Genomic DNA, 13624 nt, shown 5'->3' with positions numbered 1-13624 from the left:
GATACCACGAAATTGGGGAGAAAAGGGGGTAAAAAAAATTAAGAAATCAGAGGCTATCACATAGCCAAAGACATGGTTCATATTTACACACACAGCAAAGACTGCTTCAAGAAAATGATGAGCAAGTTGGCCATGCGATGGAAGATTCCATCTCGCACATATTTCTTCCAAGTCGAAATCCCAACACTGAATAAAAATAACTAAGGGAGAAGGTGAAATATTGCGTTGAATGACTGGACCAGACTCCAATGTTTTGGACACAGGTTGCACATTGCAATCGGTATTACATGATTTTAAGGCACGTTGACTTATAATTTCAATTATAATAATGATTGAGCCTACTTATAATGACACAATCATAAGCTTCCTATTCCACCTGCAGCCAATGGCTGCCTGACTAAATAATTAACTTAGGTTATTTAAGAACTCATAATGGTAAAATAGGAACTCATGCAATTTATTAGTAAGTCCTGTGCTTATAGCACTCAATATTTTGATGACCATGTTAAAAAAGTATGTTTGTTAATATGTAGGTGTAGTAATCATATCATATGTAGCTTATTAAAGTGTTGGAAAAGCTTTATTTAATTTAGTTTTGTATTCAGTAAGCACAGTATGTATTCATTCATAGGATTACATTTTAGAAGTGATGGCACTGACTTATAATTTCAATTGTTTTAACCATGTCTGATGGTCACATTTTGTAATCGCAATTGATATTTTAGATATTTTGTCCAAATCGTGCAGCCCTATTAGATGATGTAAAATAGGGTATAAGCTACAACATATGCAAATGTGTTTTTTAAATGTTTTTTTCGATAATTGACGTTAAAACTTCTTATGGCTGAGATCCCGTTAACGGGATCGATATGACAACAGCCAGTGAAAGTGCAGGGCGCCAAATTCAAACAACAGAAATCTCATAATTAAAATTCCTCAAATATACAAGTATTTTATACCATTTTAAAGGTAATCMTTTTGTTAATCCCACCACAGTGTCCGATTTCAAAAAGGCTTTACAGCGAAAGCACCACAAACGATTATGTTAGGTCACCGCCAAGTCACAGAAAAACACAGCCTTTTCCCCAGCCAAAGACAGGAGTCACAAAAWGCAGAAATAGAGAAAATTAATCACTAACCTTTGATGATCTTCATCAGATGACACTCATAGGACTTCATGTTACACACTACATGTATGTTTTGTTCGGTAAAGTTCATATTTATATAAAAACATCTCAGTATACATTGGCGCGTTATGTTCAGTAGTTCTAAAACATCCGGTGATTTTGCAGAGAGCTGCATCAATTTCCAGAAATACTCATAATAAACGTTGATCAAAGATACAAGTGTTATACATGAAATTTTAGATCCACTTCTCCTTAATGCAACCGCTGTATCAGATTTAAAATAAAATTTAAAAAAAGCTTTACGGAAAAAGCAAACCATGCAATAATCTGAGTACGGCCCTCAGAGCCCAATCAAGACAAAAAGTTATCCGCCATATTGTGCAGTCAACAGAAGTCAGAAATAACATTATAAACATTCACTTACCTTTGATGATCTTCATCAGAATGCACTCCCAGGAATCCCAGTTCCACAATAAATGTTTGTTTTGTTCGATAATGTCCATCATTTATGTCCAAATAGCTACTTTTGTTAGCGCGTTTTGTAAACAAATCCAAAGTCACGAAGCGCGTTCACTAGGAGTAGACAATGTCAAAAGGTTCAGTTACAGTCCGTAGAAACATGTCAAATGATGTATAGAATCCATCTTTAGGCTGTTTTTAACATAAATCTTCAATAATGTTCCAATCGGAGAATTCCTTTGTCTTCAGAAAAGCAAATGGAACAGAGCTCGCTCTCACATGAACGTCACGAGCTCAAAGCATTCTGACTCATTCCCCTCTCATTCGGCCCCACTTCACAGTAGAAGCATCAGACAATGTTCTATAGACTGTTGACATCTAGTGGAAGCCTTAGGAAGTGCAACATGACCCATATCCCACTGTATCTTCAATAGGGAATGAGTTGAAAAATGACCAACCTCAGATTTCCCACTTCCTGGTTGGATTTTTTCTCAGGTTTTTGCCTGCCATATGAGTTCTGTTATACTCACAGACATCATTCAAACAGTTTTAGAAACTTCAGTGTTTTTTCTATCCAAATATACGAATAATATGCATATATTAGCAACTGGGACTGAGTAGCAGGCTGTTTACTCTGGGCACCTTATTCATCCAAGCTACTCAATACTGCCCCCAGCCATAAGAAGTTAAAGGTTAAAAACGACATTCACTTCGATTTTTTAAATTTWATACAGAAATTATAAAATAGTTTCGCAACCCTGTTTGTAAGCTTTTAAATTAGATCAGTCTCAACCTTTTATATTTTGTAGTGATGAAGACATCTATGGTATGGTATGGTGGGGTATGCAAAATGGGTCAAATTTGAGTAACGTTTATCTCTTTAATGTTTTAGCATTCAGGTCCAAAAGGTTACTTTCTGAGCACTTCTACAATGAGCAAGAAAAATGAATAATGAATTCCCGAAGCCGGTAGTTCGTTATGTTGATTGTGTACACACGCGCTGCACACACAGCCTTGTTTGAGCTAATCTGTTGGACAAAGAGAGCACACAGCTCTCAAACAGCTGGTTGTTGCAAGGAGCAGCTCACCGAAGACCAACACCGGAATGAAAGATGTTCCAAGTGATATCTAGCAGTAAATGCTAAGGCAAGAATGGGTACGCAAACCAGGTATTTTAAAAGTTCAAAGTCTTGGTTGAATATTTGCGATGTGCAATTGTCATCATGGAATAGCCTATCTTGAAAATCTAACTTTTCCATATCATATTTGGTCTTTGTAAAGTCCTTGAAGTTATCGTAGTTGATTTAGAAGTTCTACTGCTCCAGTATAATTGTTTTGTGATTTTCATTTCTGATGAGTTTTTATGAGCGATGTKGCCGCTTTCGTTTGTTTCCAGGCATTTCAATTGGAGTTTTTTACGCTACTCTGTTGCGTTAACCATGTGCGGTTATTATGAGCAAGACAACATCAGAAGATGGAGCTGACAGACATTTTTTGTGTTATTACATACAGTCAGAAAATACTTTTTGATATCAGAGCGGTGGTAACTCAATACAACTTTCCCAAATTGGATCCTTTGTTCGTACCCCCCAGGCTGCTCCAAGACGCCGCCGGCGGAGAAGAGGTATTCGGAGTGGACTTCTAGTCTGACTCTGGAGGCATACACACCATCCACTGCTTCCGAGTATATTACTCGCTAATGTTCAGTCCCTGGACCATAAAGTAGATGAGCTCAGGGCTCCGATCTCCTGCCAGAGAGACACCAGGGACTGTAGCATACTCTGTTTCACGGAATCATGGCTCTCTCCGGATATACTGTCCCCGTGCATACAGCCAGCTGTGTTCTCAGTACATCGAGCAGACAGGAATAAAGAATTCTCCGGGAAGAAGAAGGGCGGTTGTGTATGTTTCATGATTAACTACTCAAGGTGTGATTGTGATAACGTACAGGAACTCCAGTCCTTTTGTTCACCCGACCCGACCTACCTCACAATCAAATACCGACCCTATTACCTCCCAAGAGAATTCTCTTCGGTAATAGTCACAGCCGTGTATATTCCCCCTCAAGCCAATACCATGACGGCCCTCAAGGAACTACAGTGGACTTTGTGCAAACTGGAAACCTCATATCCTGAGGATGTATTTATTGTAGCTGGGGATTTTAAACAAAGCAAATTTGAGGAAAAGGCTACCAAAGTTCTATCAACACATTTCCTGTAGTACTCGCCATTCAAAAACTCTGGACCATTGTTACTCTTCCTTCCGAGATGGCTAAAAGGCCCTCCCCTGCCCTCCATTCGGAAAATCAGATCACAAATCCATTCTGCTCGTCCCTTCTTATAGACAGAAACTCAAACAGGTAGTATCCGTGCTAAGGTCTATTCAACGCTGGTCTGACCAATCGGAATCCATGAACACAGGCCACTTTAATAATGTTTACATACGGTTTTACTCATTTCATATATGTATATACTTTATTCTACTGTATTTTGGTCAATGCCACTCCGACATTGCACGTCCTAATATTTATATATTTCTTAATTATTTCATTTTTTAGATTTGTGTTTATCTGTTGTGAATAGTTAGATACTACTGCACTGTTGGAGCTAGGAACACAAGCATTTCGCTTTACCAAGAGTTACATATGCTAAATATGTGTATGTGACCAATAAAATAACTAGGTTTTCCATACAAAGCGTTCCATTACAAAGGTAATCCGATTTGTTTGCTTTCTCATTTAAAAACATGATACAATAACCCCTCAATAACTCTTCAACATCTAAAATGGAGAGATTGACTAGCCACCACGTGGACAGACTTCAATAGTGTGTCTGTGTTGAGGGCAAGATGTCTATTAGGGATGTCCCCAACTAAAAAAAGTCGTCCTCGTCATTAGGTCGAAATGTTTAAAAGTATTGTGTGTACCAAACAGTTGCTGTTAGATTACAATATTAAAAAATGTTCTGACCATGAATGAACGATTCATTGATACAGTAGCTTATATATTTAAATATATTGCTAAGTAAGTTATGGTATTAATACTAAACAGGACGCACTCTTAGGCCTACAGCTCGATGGTGGTTATGCAAGGCTACTGTACTAATGACATGCCACTGGCTTTGAGTAAGGCCGGTGTGTCTATGTATGCGGATGACTTAACACTACACGTCAGCTACTACAGCAACAGAAATGACTGCAACACTTAACAAAGTTCTGCAGTTAGTTTTGGAATGGGTAGCAAGGAATAAGTTAGTCCTAAATATTTCCAAAACTTAAGGTGTTGTATCTGGGACAAATTATTCACTAAACCCTAAACCTCAACTACATCTCTTAAATACAATTACTAGGGACATTACTTATTATTATAATGATCAAAATAAACCGTTTTAATAATAACAATTAGAAGGAGATCAAGAAAAGGGACGGTATAGGAGCGAGAGCTGAGTGCATATTAAGTGTGACCAACAGACGCCTCACAAGTCCTCAACTGGCACTTCCTCTGTCCAGTGTCTTTGTTCTTTTGCCCATARTAATCTTTTATTTTTATTAGCCAGTCGGAGATATGGCTTTTTCTTTGCAACTCTGCCTAGAAGGTATTCCATAAAAAATCTGCCATTTTCAGCTAGTCATTTACAACATTATCAATGTCTACACTATTTCTGATCAATTTGATGTTATTTTAATGGGCAAAAAAATTGCTTTTCTTTAAAAAACAAGGACATTTTCAAGTGACCCCAAACTTTTGAACGGTAGTGTAAGTATTCAGACACTTTACTCAGTACTTTGTTGAAGCACCTTTGGCAGCGGTTACAGCCTTGAGTCTTCTTGGGTATGACGCTATAAGCTTAGCACACTGTATTTGGGGAGTTTCTCCCATTCTTCTCTGCAGTTCCTCTCAAGCTCTGTCAGGTTGAATGGGGAGTGTCGCTGCACAGCTATTTTCAGGTCTCCAGAGATGTTCYATCGGGTTCAAGTCCGGGCTCTGGTTGGGCCACTCAAGGACATTCAAAGACTTGTCCCAAAGCCACTCCTACATTGTCTTGGCTGTGTGCTTAAGGTCATTGTCTTGTTGGAAGGTGAACCTTCGCCCCCCAGTGTGAGGTCCTGAGCGCTCTGGAGCAGGTTTTCATCAAGGATTTATTTAACCCTTTATTTAACCAGGTAGGCAAATTGAGAACACGTTCTCATTTACAATTGCGACCTGGCCAAGATAAAGCAAAGCAGTTCGACACATACAACAACACATAGTTACACATGGAGTAAAACAAACATATAGTCAAAGATACAGTGAAAAAAAATAAGTCTATATACAATGTGAGCAAGTGAGGTGAGATAAGGGAGTGAAGGCAAACAAATATATTGTAATAAAAAAAAAAATATAAAAAGGCCATGGTGGCAAGTAAATACAACACAGCAAGTAAAATAAAACTAAAAACACTGGAATGTTGGTTTGCAGTGGAAGAAAGCGCAAAGTAGAGACAGAAATAATGGGGTGCAAAGGAGCAAAATAAATAAATAAATACAGTAGGTAAAGAGGTAGTTGTTTGGGCTAAATTATAGATGGGCTATGTACAGGTGCAGAATCTATGAGCTGCTCTGACAGCTGGTGCTTAAAGCTAGTGAGGGAGATAAGTGTTTCCAGTTTCAGAGATTTTTGTAGTTCGTTCCAGTCATTGGCAGCAGAGAACTGGAAGGAGAGGCGGCCAAAGGAAGAATTGGTTTTGGGGGTGACCAGAGAGATAAACCTGCTGGAGCGCTGCTACAGGTAGGTGTTGCTATGGTGACCAGCGAGCTGAGATAAGGGGGGACTTTACCTAGCAGGGTCTTGTAGATGACCTGGAACCAGTGGGTTTGGCGACGAGTATGAAGCGAGGGCCAGCCAACGAGAGTGTACAGGTCGCAGTGGTGGGTAGTATATGGGGCTTTGGTGACAAAACGGATGGCACTGTGATAGACTGCATCCAATTTATTGAGTAGGGTTTTGGAGGCTATTTTGTAAATGACATCACCGAAGTCGAGGATTGGTAGGATGGTCAGTTTTACAAGGGTATGTTTGGCAGCATGAGTGAAGGATGCTTTGTTGCGGAATAGGAAGCCAATTCTAGATTTAACTTTGGATGGAGATGTTTGATGTGAGTCTGGAAGGAGAGTTTACAGTCTAACCAGACACCTAGGTATTTGTAGTTGTCCACATATTCTAGGTCAGAGCCGTCCAGAGTAGTGATGTTGGGCAGGCGGGCAGGTGCAGGCAGCGATCGGTGAAGAGCATGCATTTAGTTTTACTTGTATTTAAGAGCAATTGGAGGCCACGGAAGGAGAGTTGTATGGCATTGAAGCTCGCCTGGGAGGTTGAACACAGTGTCAAAAGAAGGGCCAGAAGTATACAGAATAGTGTCGTCTGGTAGAGGTGGATCAGAGAATCACCAGCAGCAAGAGCGACATCATGATGTATGCAGAGAAGAGAGTCGGTCCAAGAATTGAACCCTGTGGCACCCCCGGAGACTGCCAGGGCCCGGACAACAGACCCTCCGATTTGACACACTGAACTCGATCAGAGAAGTAGTTGGTGAACCAGGCGAGGCAATCATTAGAGAAACCAAGGCTGTCGAGTCTGCCGATGAGGATGTGGTGATTGACAGAGTCAAAAGCCTTGGCCAGGTCAATGAATACGGCTGCACAGATTGTTTCTATCGATGGCGGTTAAGATATCGTTTATGACCTTGAGCGTGGCTGAGGTGCACCCATGACAGCTCTGAAACCAGATTGCATAGCGGAGAAGGTATGGTGGGATTCGAAATGGTCGGTAATCTGTTTGTTGACTTGGCTTTCGAAGACCTTAGAAAGGCAGGGTAGGATAGATATAGGTCTGTAGCTGTTAGGGTCAAGAGTGTCCCCCCCTTTGAAGAGGGGATAACCGCAGCTGCTTTCCAATCTTTGGGAATCTCAGACGACACGAAAGAGAGTTGAAAAGGCTAGTAATAGGGGGGCAACAATTTCAGCAGATAGTTTTAGAAAGAAAGGGTCCAGATTATCTAGCCCGGCTGATTTGTAAGGGTCCAGATTTTGCAGCTCTTTTAGAACATCAGCTGACTGTATTTGGGAGAAAGAGAAATGGGGAAGGCTTGGGCGAGTAGCAGAGGGGAGGCAGTGTGTGTCCGGGTAGGGGTAGCCAGGTGGAAAGCATGGCCAGCCGTAGAAAAATGCTTATTGAAATTCTCAATTATAGTGGATTTGTCGGTGGTGACAGTGTTTCCTATCTTCAGAGCAGTTGGAAGCTGGGAGGAGTGTTCTTATTCTCCATGGACTTTACAGTGTCCCAGAACTTTTTTGAATTTGTGTTGCAGGAAGCAAATTTCTGCTTGAAAAAGCTAGCCTTGGCTTTTCTAACTGCCTGTGTATACTGGTTTCTAGCTTCCCTGAAAAGTTGCATATCACGGGGGCTGTTCGATGCTAATGCAGAACGCCATAGGATGTTTTTCTGTTGGTTAAGGGCAGTCAGGTCAGGAGAGAACCAAGGGCTATATCTGTTCCTGGTTCTAAATTTCTTGAATGGGGCATGCTTATTCAAGATGGTGAGGAAGGCATTTAAAAAAAATGTCCAGGCATCCTCTACTGACGGGATGAGATCAATATCCTTCCAGGATACCTCGGCCAGGTCGATTAGAAAGGCCTGCTCGCTGAAGTGTTTCAGGGAGCGTTTGACAGTGATGAGTGGAGGTCGTTTGACCGCTGACCCATTACGGATGCAGGCAATGAGGCAGTGATCGCTGAGATCTTGGTTGAAAACAGCAGAGGTGTATTTGGAGGGCAAGTTAGTTAGGAATATCTATGAGGGTACCCGTGTTTACGGAATTGGGTGGTACCTGGTAGGTTCATTGATAATTTGTGTGAGATTGAGGGCATCAAGCTTAGATTGTAGGGTGGCTGGGGTGTTAAGCATGTTAAAATTTAGGTCGCCTAGCAGCACGAGGCTCTGAAGATAGATGGGGGGCAATCAGTTCACATAGTGTCCAGAGCACAGCTGGGGGCAGAGGGTGGTCTATAGCAGGCGGCAACGTGAGAGACTTGTTTTTAGAGAGGTGGATTTTTAAAAGTAGAAGTTCAAATTGTTTGGGAACAGACCTGGATAGTAAAACAGAACTCTGCAGGCAATCTTTGCAATAGATTGCAACACCGCCCCCTTTGGCCGTTCTATCTGTCTGAAAATCTTGTAGTTGGGGATGAAAATGTCAGAATTTTTGGTGGTCTTTCTAAGCCAGGATTCAGACACGGCTAAAACATCCGGGTTGGCAGAGTGTGCTAAAGCAGTGAACAAAACAAACTTAGGGAGGAGGCTTCTAATGTTAACATGCATGAAGCCAAGGCTATTACGGTTACAGAAGTCATCAAAAGAGAGCGCCTGGGGAATAGGAGTGGAGCTAGGTACTGCAGGGCCTGGATTCACCTCTACATCACCAGAGGAACAGAGGAGGAGTAGGATAAGGGTACGGCTAAAAGCTATGAGAATTGGTCGTCTAGAACTTCTAGAGCAGAGAGTAAAAGGAAGTTTCTGGGGGCGATAAAAATAGCTTAAAGGAATAATGTACAGACAAAGTATGGTAGGATGTGAATACAGTGGAGGTAAACCTAGGTATTGAGTGATGATGAGAGAGATATTGTCTCTAGAAACATCATTGAAACCAGGTGATGTCATCGCATATGTGGGTGGTGGAACTGTGAGGTTGGATATGGTATAGTGGTCAGGGCTAGAGGCCCTACAGTGAAATAAGCCAATAAACACTAACCAGAACAGCAATGGACAAGGCATATTTACATTAAGGAGAGTATGCTTAATCGAGTGATCATAAGGGTCCAGTGAGTAGAGGTTGGTTGGGGTCACGGCGATCCAGACAGCTGGCCGCGGTAGATGGCTATCGGTAGCAAGATAGCATAGTATGGAAGTCTGTTTGTAAGTACCTCGTGCGTTTCCGTCGGTAGGTTAGGTGTGGGTTCGTGTGGTAGAGGGGATCAATCCAAATTGGCAAAATAGATATAGTGACCCAAAAAGAAAAAAAGAAAAAATAATAATAATAATTGTCCGATATACTTATTCAGATAGCAGCCGATAAGACAGCTAACGGTTAGCGGGCCCCAGATGAGCGTTCAGGTAACGTCGGGACGGAGGTGCCAGTTGGATAACTCCCTCGGGCAGATAACGTCGGCAGCCAGTCGTGAAGGCCCGGTGGGGCTCCGTATCTGCAGCAACAACAAAACAACCAAAAAAAACGGGTCCGGATAGGTGGCTGTAGCCCAGGAATGGCTGATGGAACTCCTCAGCTGGCTAGCTCCGGAATGATTTGAGTTTGCTCCGGGATCGACGTAAGCCAGTAGTCACACGGTTTGCAGCTAGCTAGCTGCAAATGTCCAGAGCCTGCGGCTGAAATCCGGGGAAACTGAGAGAAAAAAAAGTCCCGGAATGCTCCGGTCCGAGTCGCGTTGCACAAAAGTGCCGGTAGATTATCGAGCTAAAGGAATAGCTGATGACCACAAAACGTGGGCAGCTGAAACACCAACGCTAGCCAGCAGACCGGCTAATTTCTGGGCAGTTACAGATTAGCTTCTGGCTAGCTATCGGATAGCTTCTGGTTAGCTTTCTGGCTAGCTTCTGAATTAGCCCCTGGATAGCTTCCACGGTGGTTTTTCAGATTTGAGGTAAATAATACTTTTTTGTAATTGGTGAAGCGGGTTGCAGGAAAGCTTTTGCAGGGAAGCTTTTGTAGTTGAGTTCTTGGTTAATAAAATATATAAAGATATGCGAAGAAAGGTGTAAATATATATATATACAGGACACGACAATACATTTACATTTACATTTAAATACGAAACAGAAATGACGTCTGAACTGCTAAGCCATCTTGGACGACGTTTGGATCTCTCTGTACTTTTCTCCATTCATCGTTCCCTCGATCCTGACTAGTCTCCCAGTCCCTGCTGCTGAAAAACATCCCCACAGCATGATGCTGCCACCACCATTCTTCATCGTGGGGATGGTGTCAGGTTTGCTCCAGACCTGACGCTTTGCACTCATTCCAAAGAGTTCAATCTTGGTATCAGTCTTTAGGTGGCTTTTGGCAAACTCCAAGCGGGCTGTCATGTGCCTTTTACTGAAGAGTGGCTTCTGTCTGGCCACTCTACCATAAAGGCCTGATTGGTGGAGTGCTGCAGAGATGGTTGTCCTTCTGGAAGGTTCTCCCATCTCCACAGAGGAACTCTGGAGCTCTGTCAGAGTTACCATCAGGTTCTTGGTCACCTCCCTGACCAAGGTCCTTCTCCCCTGATTGCTCAGTTTGGCCGGTTGGCCAGCTCTAGGAAGAGTCTTGGTGGTTCCAAACTTCTTCAATTTAAGAACGATGAAGGCCACTGTGTTCTTGGGGACCTTCAATGCTGCAGAAATGTTTAGATACCATTTCCCACATCTGTGCCCCAACACAATCCTGTCTTGGAGCTCTACATGCACTGTCAACTGTGGGACCTTATATAGACAGGTGTGTGCCTTTCCAAATCATGTCCAATCATTTGAATTTACCACAGGTGGACTCCAAGTTGTAGAAACATCTCTAGGACGATCAATGGAAACAGGATGCACCTGAGCTCAATGTTGAGTATCATAGCAAAGGGTCTGAATACTTATGTAAAAAATATATTTATTTTCTAAAGTCTAAAAACCTGTTTTCGCTTTCTCATTATGGGGTATTGTGTGTAGATTAATGAGGGAAAAAATCTAATTTAATCCATTTTAGAATAAGGCTGTCATGTAACAAAATGTGGCGAAAGGGAAGTGGTCTGAATACTTTCCAAATACGCTGTATGTGGATGATTTATAAAGCCAGGCACATTTAACTGTTAGGCTATTGATTATAGACCTAATTCAATTGGGGTTTCCTATCTCCTGAATTTTCTTAGACAATTAGGCTAAGGCAAGGGCTGTTAACTCGTTTCTGCTGCTGCTGCCTCCGACACATTGTTCTCAATTCCAATATGATGGTTAACTTTGCTATTATACAAATAGCAACATAGGGAAAGGCAGCAATTCTACGGTGCACTGAAGATTGTTTCAGAATCGRGAACAGCGACCGTATCCAACTCGGGAGAAAGCGCATTTGTTATAGAATAATATTAGATTGATTAGTGTTGCACCATTATTTTTACATAATAACCGAATACAATTTCAGTATCACATGACTTCGAGTGACTGTGCCATCCCCGTGGCCTCAGCAATGGATTAGTACACTGAGACAGGCGGAAATCATACCGGTGTATTTGTATCTGGCCAATAAAAATATATAATCAATTAGGCCTGCTCGACTAAAGAAATCTTGTTCGATCCACAGCCTATCGACAAAACAATRGACCAGTCGACTAAATGGGGCCAGCCCTACTGTTTATTTAGCCAGGCCATGCCCATATTATTCTGACATATTTTAGAATATAAAAAATAATGTGAATGTCAACGTATTATGCCATTGGAAAGGCCTAATAAAAAATGCATTGTTTTTAGTTGTAATGCATACGAATGTAGGTGGGGTGGTTACTCTAGGCTATTACAACAATTAAATATACAATTTAGGTCCTTGAAAATTACAATGAAGCACTTGAAAAAGTCCTTCAATTTGACTTGCCAATGTCTGTATGAACTCTATAGACTACTTGATCAGCCCAGAAATTAAAGATTAAAATCACCTGCTATTGAAATTACTCGCGTCATTCACATTCTCGTGGTGTGCCACTGGCAAATTTACCTGAATGTATATGTGTATTTTTTTGTCCTTGTTTTTAATTAGCTGCATTAAATCTAATTCCTTACAACTTTGGTTGGTATGGTAATAAAGTATTAATACTTGAATCCAAACTTAAATTGCTGCTCCACTTCCTCCCCAGGTAAGAGCAAGGAGGCGGAGATCAAGCGGATCAATAAGGAGCTGGCCAACATCCGCTCCAAGTTCAAGGGGGACAAGGCACTGGATGGCTATAGTAAGAAGAAGTATGTCTGCAAGCTGCTCTTCATCTTCCTGCTGGGACATGACATCGACTTTGGACACATGGAGGCTGTCAACCTGCTCAGCTCCAACAAGTATACAGAGAAACAGATCGTAAGTGATGTGTGTGAGAGAGAGCAACCAACTTGTATGAATGAAAAAGGTATTTGTGCTGTGCCCTTGTGGCTATGTCTCTCTGTGTGGGTTGTCTGTATATTTTCAGTTTGTGGTACTCCATTTCTCATTGTCTGTTTGTCTCTATCTTGATATCCCAGTCTCTGTTTTGTCAGTTGGTTGTACTGGTTGCCTGCCACTGTATTTATTTTTCTCTTAAACTGTTCTTTCAATGTTGATACTAAACCTACACTGGTGCATTTACTTAACCCATTCTGGAGTCCTAGTCTGTCTATATTTGCAGTACAATAGATCATTGAACTTAGTGTCATTCATTCGAATGTCAAGCTCTGCTTTGGTATTCAGCTATTCTGACCGGAACATTCAATTGTCAGATTAAAGACTTTAAAAGTCTTATAAGTAGTCTTATATATGTCACGGTATGTATGACTGTATGACTATTGGGTTATACGATATGTATATAAAAAGATTTAAGTCTAAGGTTGACCTGACAGGGCGTGTTTCAGTACAAATTCTTTCACAATGGTAGCCTTTGGTCTGGTTTGAATACTTTGAAAATGCGTCCTCTTTCCTACCTTTTCTTCCTTGATAATCTCGTGGAAACCACACATTCACTCTAGCCATGTCAGATTAGTGGTTTCATTTTTACATGCCACATTGCACATTTAGTGGGGTACAACATTGTGGAACATTCTCATAGAAAAATTCTGTGGAGACTTGCCTCTGATGTTTACAGTAAGAAATATGTCATCTATTTTTTWTATATATTTTTTTCACCTTTATTTAACCAGGTAGGCTAGTTGAGAACAAGTTCTCATTTACAACTGCGACCTGTCCAAGATAAAGCAAAGCAGTGCGACACAAACAACAACACAGAGTTACACATGG

The 13624-nt window shown here is 41.4% G+C and overlaps 1 protein-coding gene across 5 annotated transcripts in view; it reads left to right on the top strand.

Annotated features, from left to right (window-relative positions):
- ap2a1 (adaptor related protein complex 2 subunit alpha 1) overlaps positions 1-13624 on the top strand; it is a 63262-nt gene that overhangs the window by 6329 nt on the left and 43309 nt on the right. For all 5 annotated transcript variants that reach the window (XM_070433675.1, XM_070433676.1, XM_070433674.1 and 2 more), the window contains exon 2: positions 12504-12715. In XM_070433675.1, coding sequence (XP_070289776.1) covers positions 12504-12715 — 212 coding nt within the window. The remainder of the gene's footprint in view (positions 1-12503; positions 12716-13624) is intronic.

This window comes from Salvelinus sp. IW2-2015, linkage group LG20 (assembly GCF_002910315.2).
Source record: "Salvelinus sp. IW2-2015 linkage group LG20, ASM291031v2, whole genome shotgun sequence".
Taxonomy (NCBI): Eukaryota; Metazoa; Chordata; class Actinopteri; order Salmoniformes; family Salmonidae; genus Salvelinus; species Salvelinus sp. IW2-2015.
This window is presented reverse-complemented; position numbering and strand designations above follow the sequence as displayed.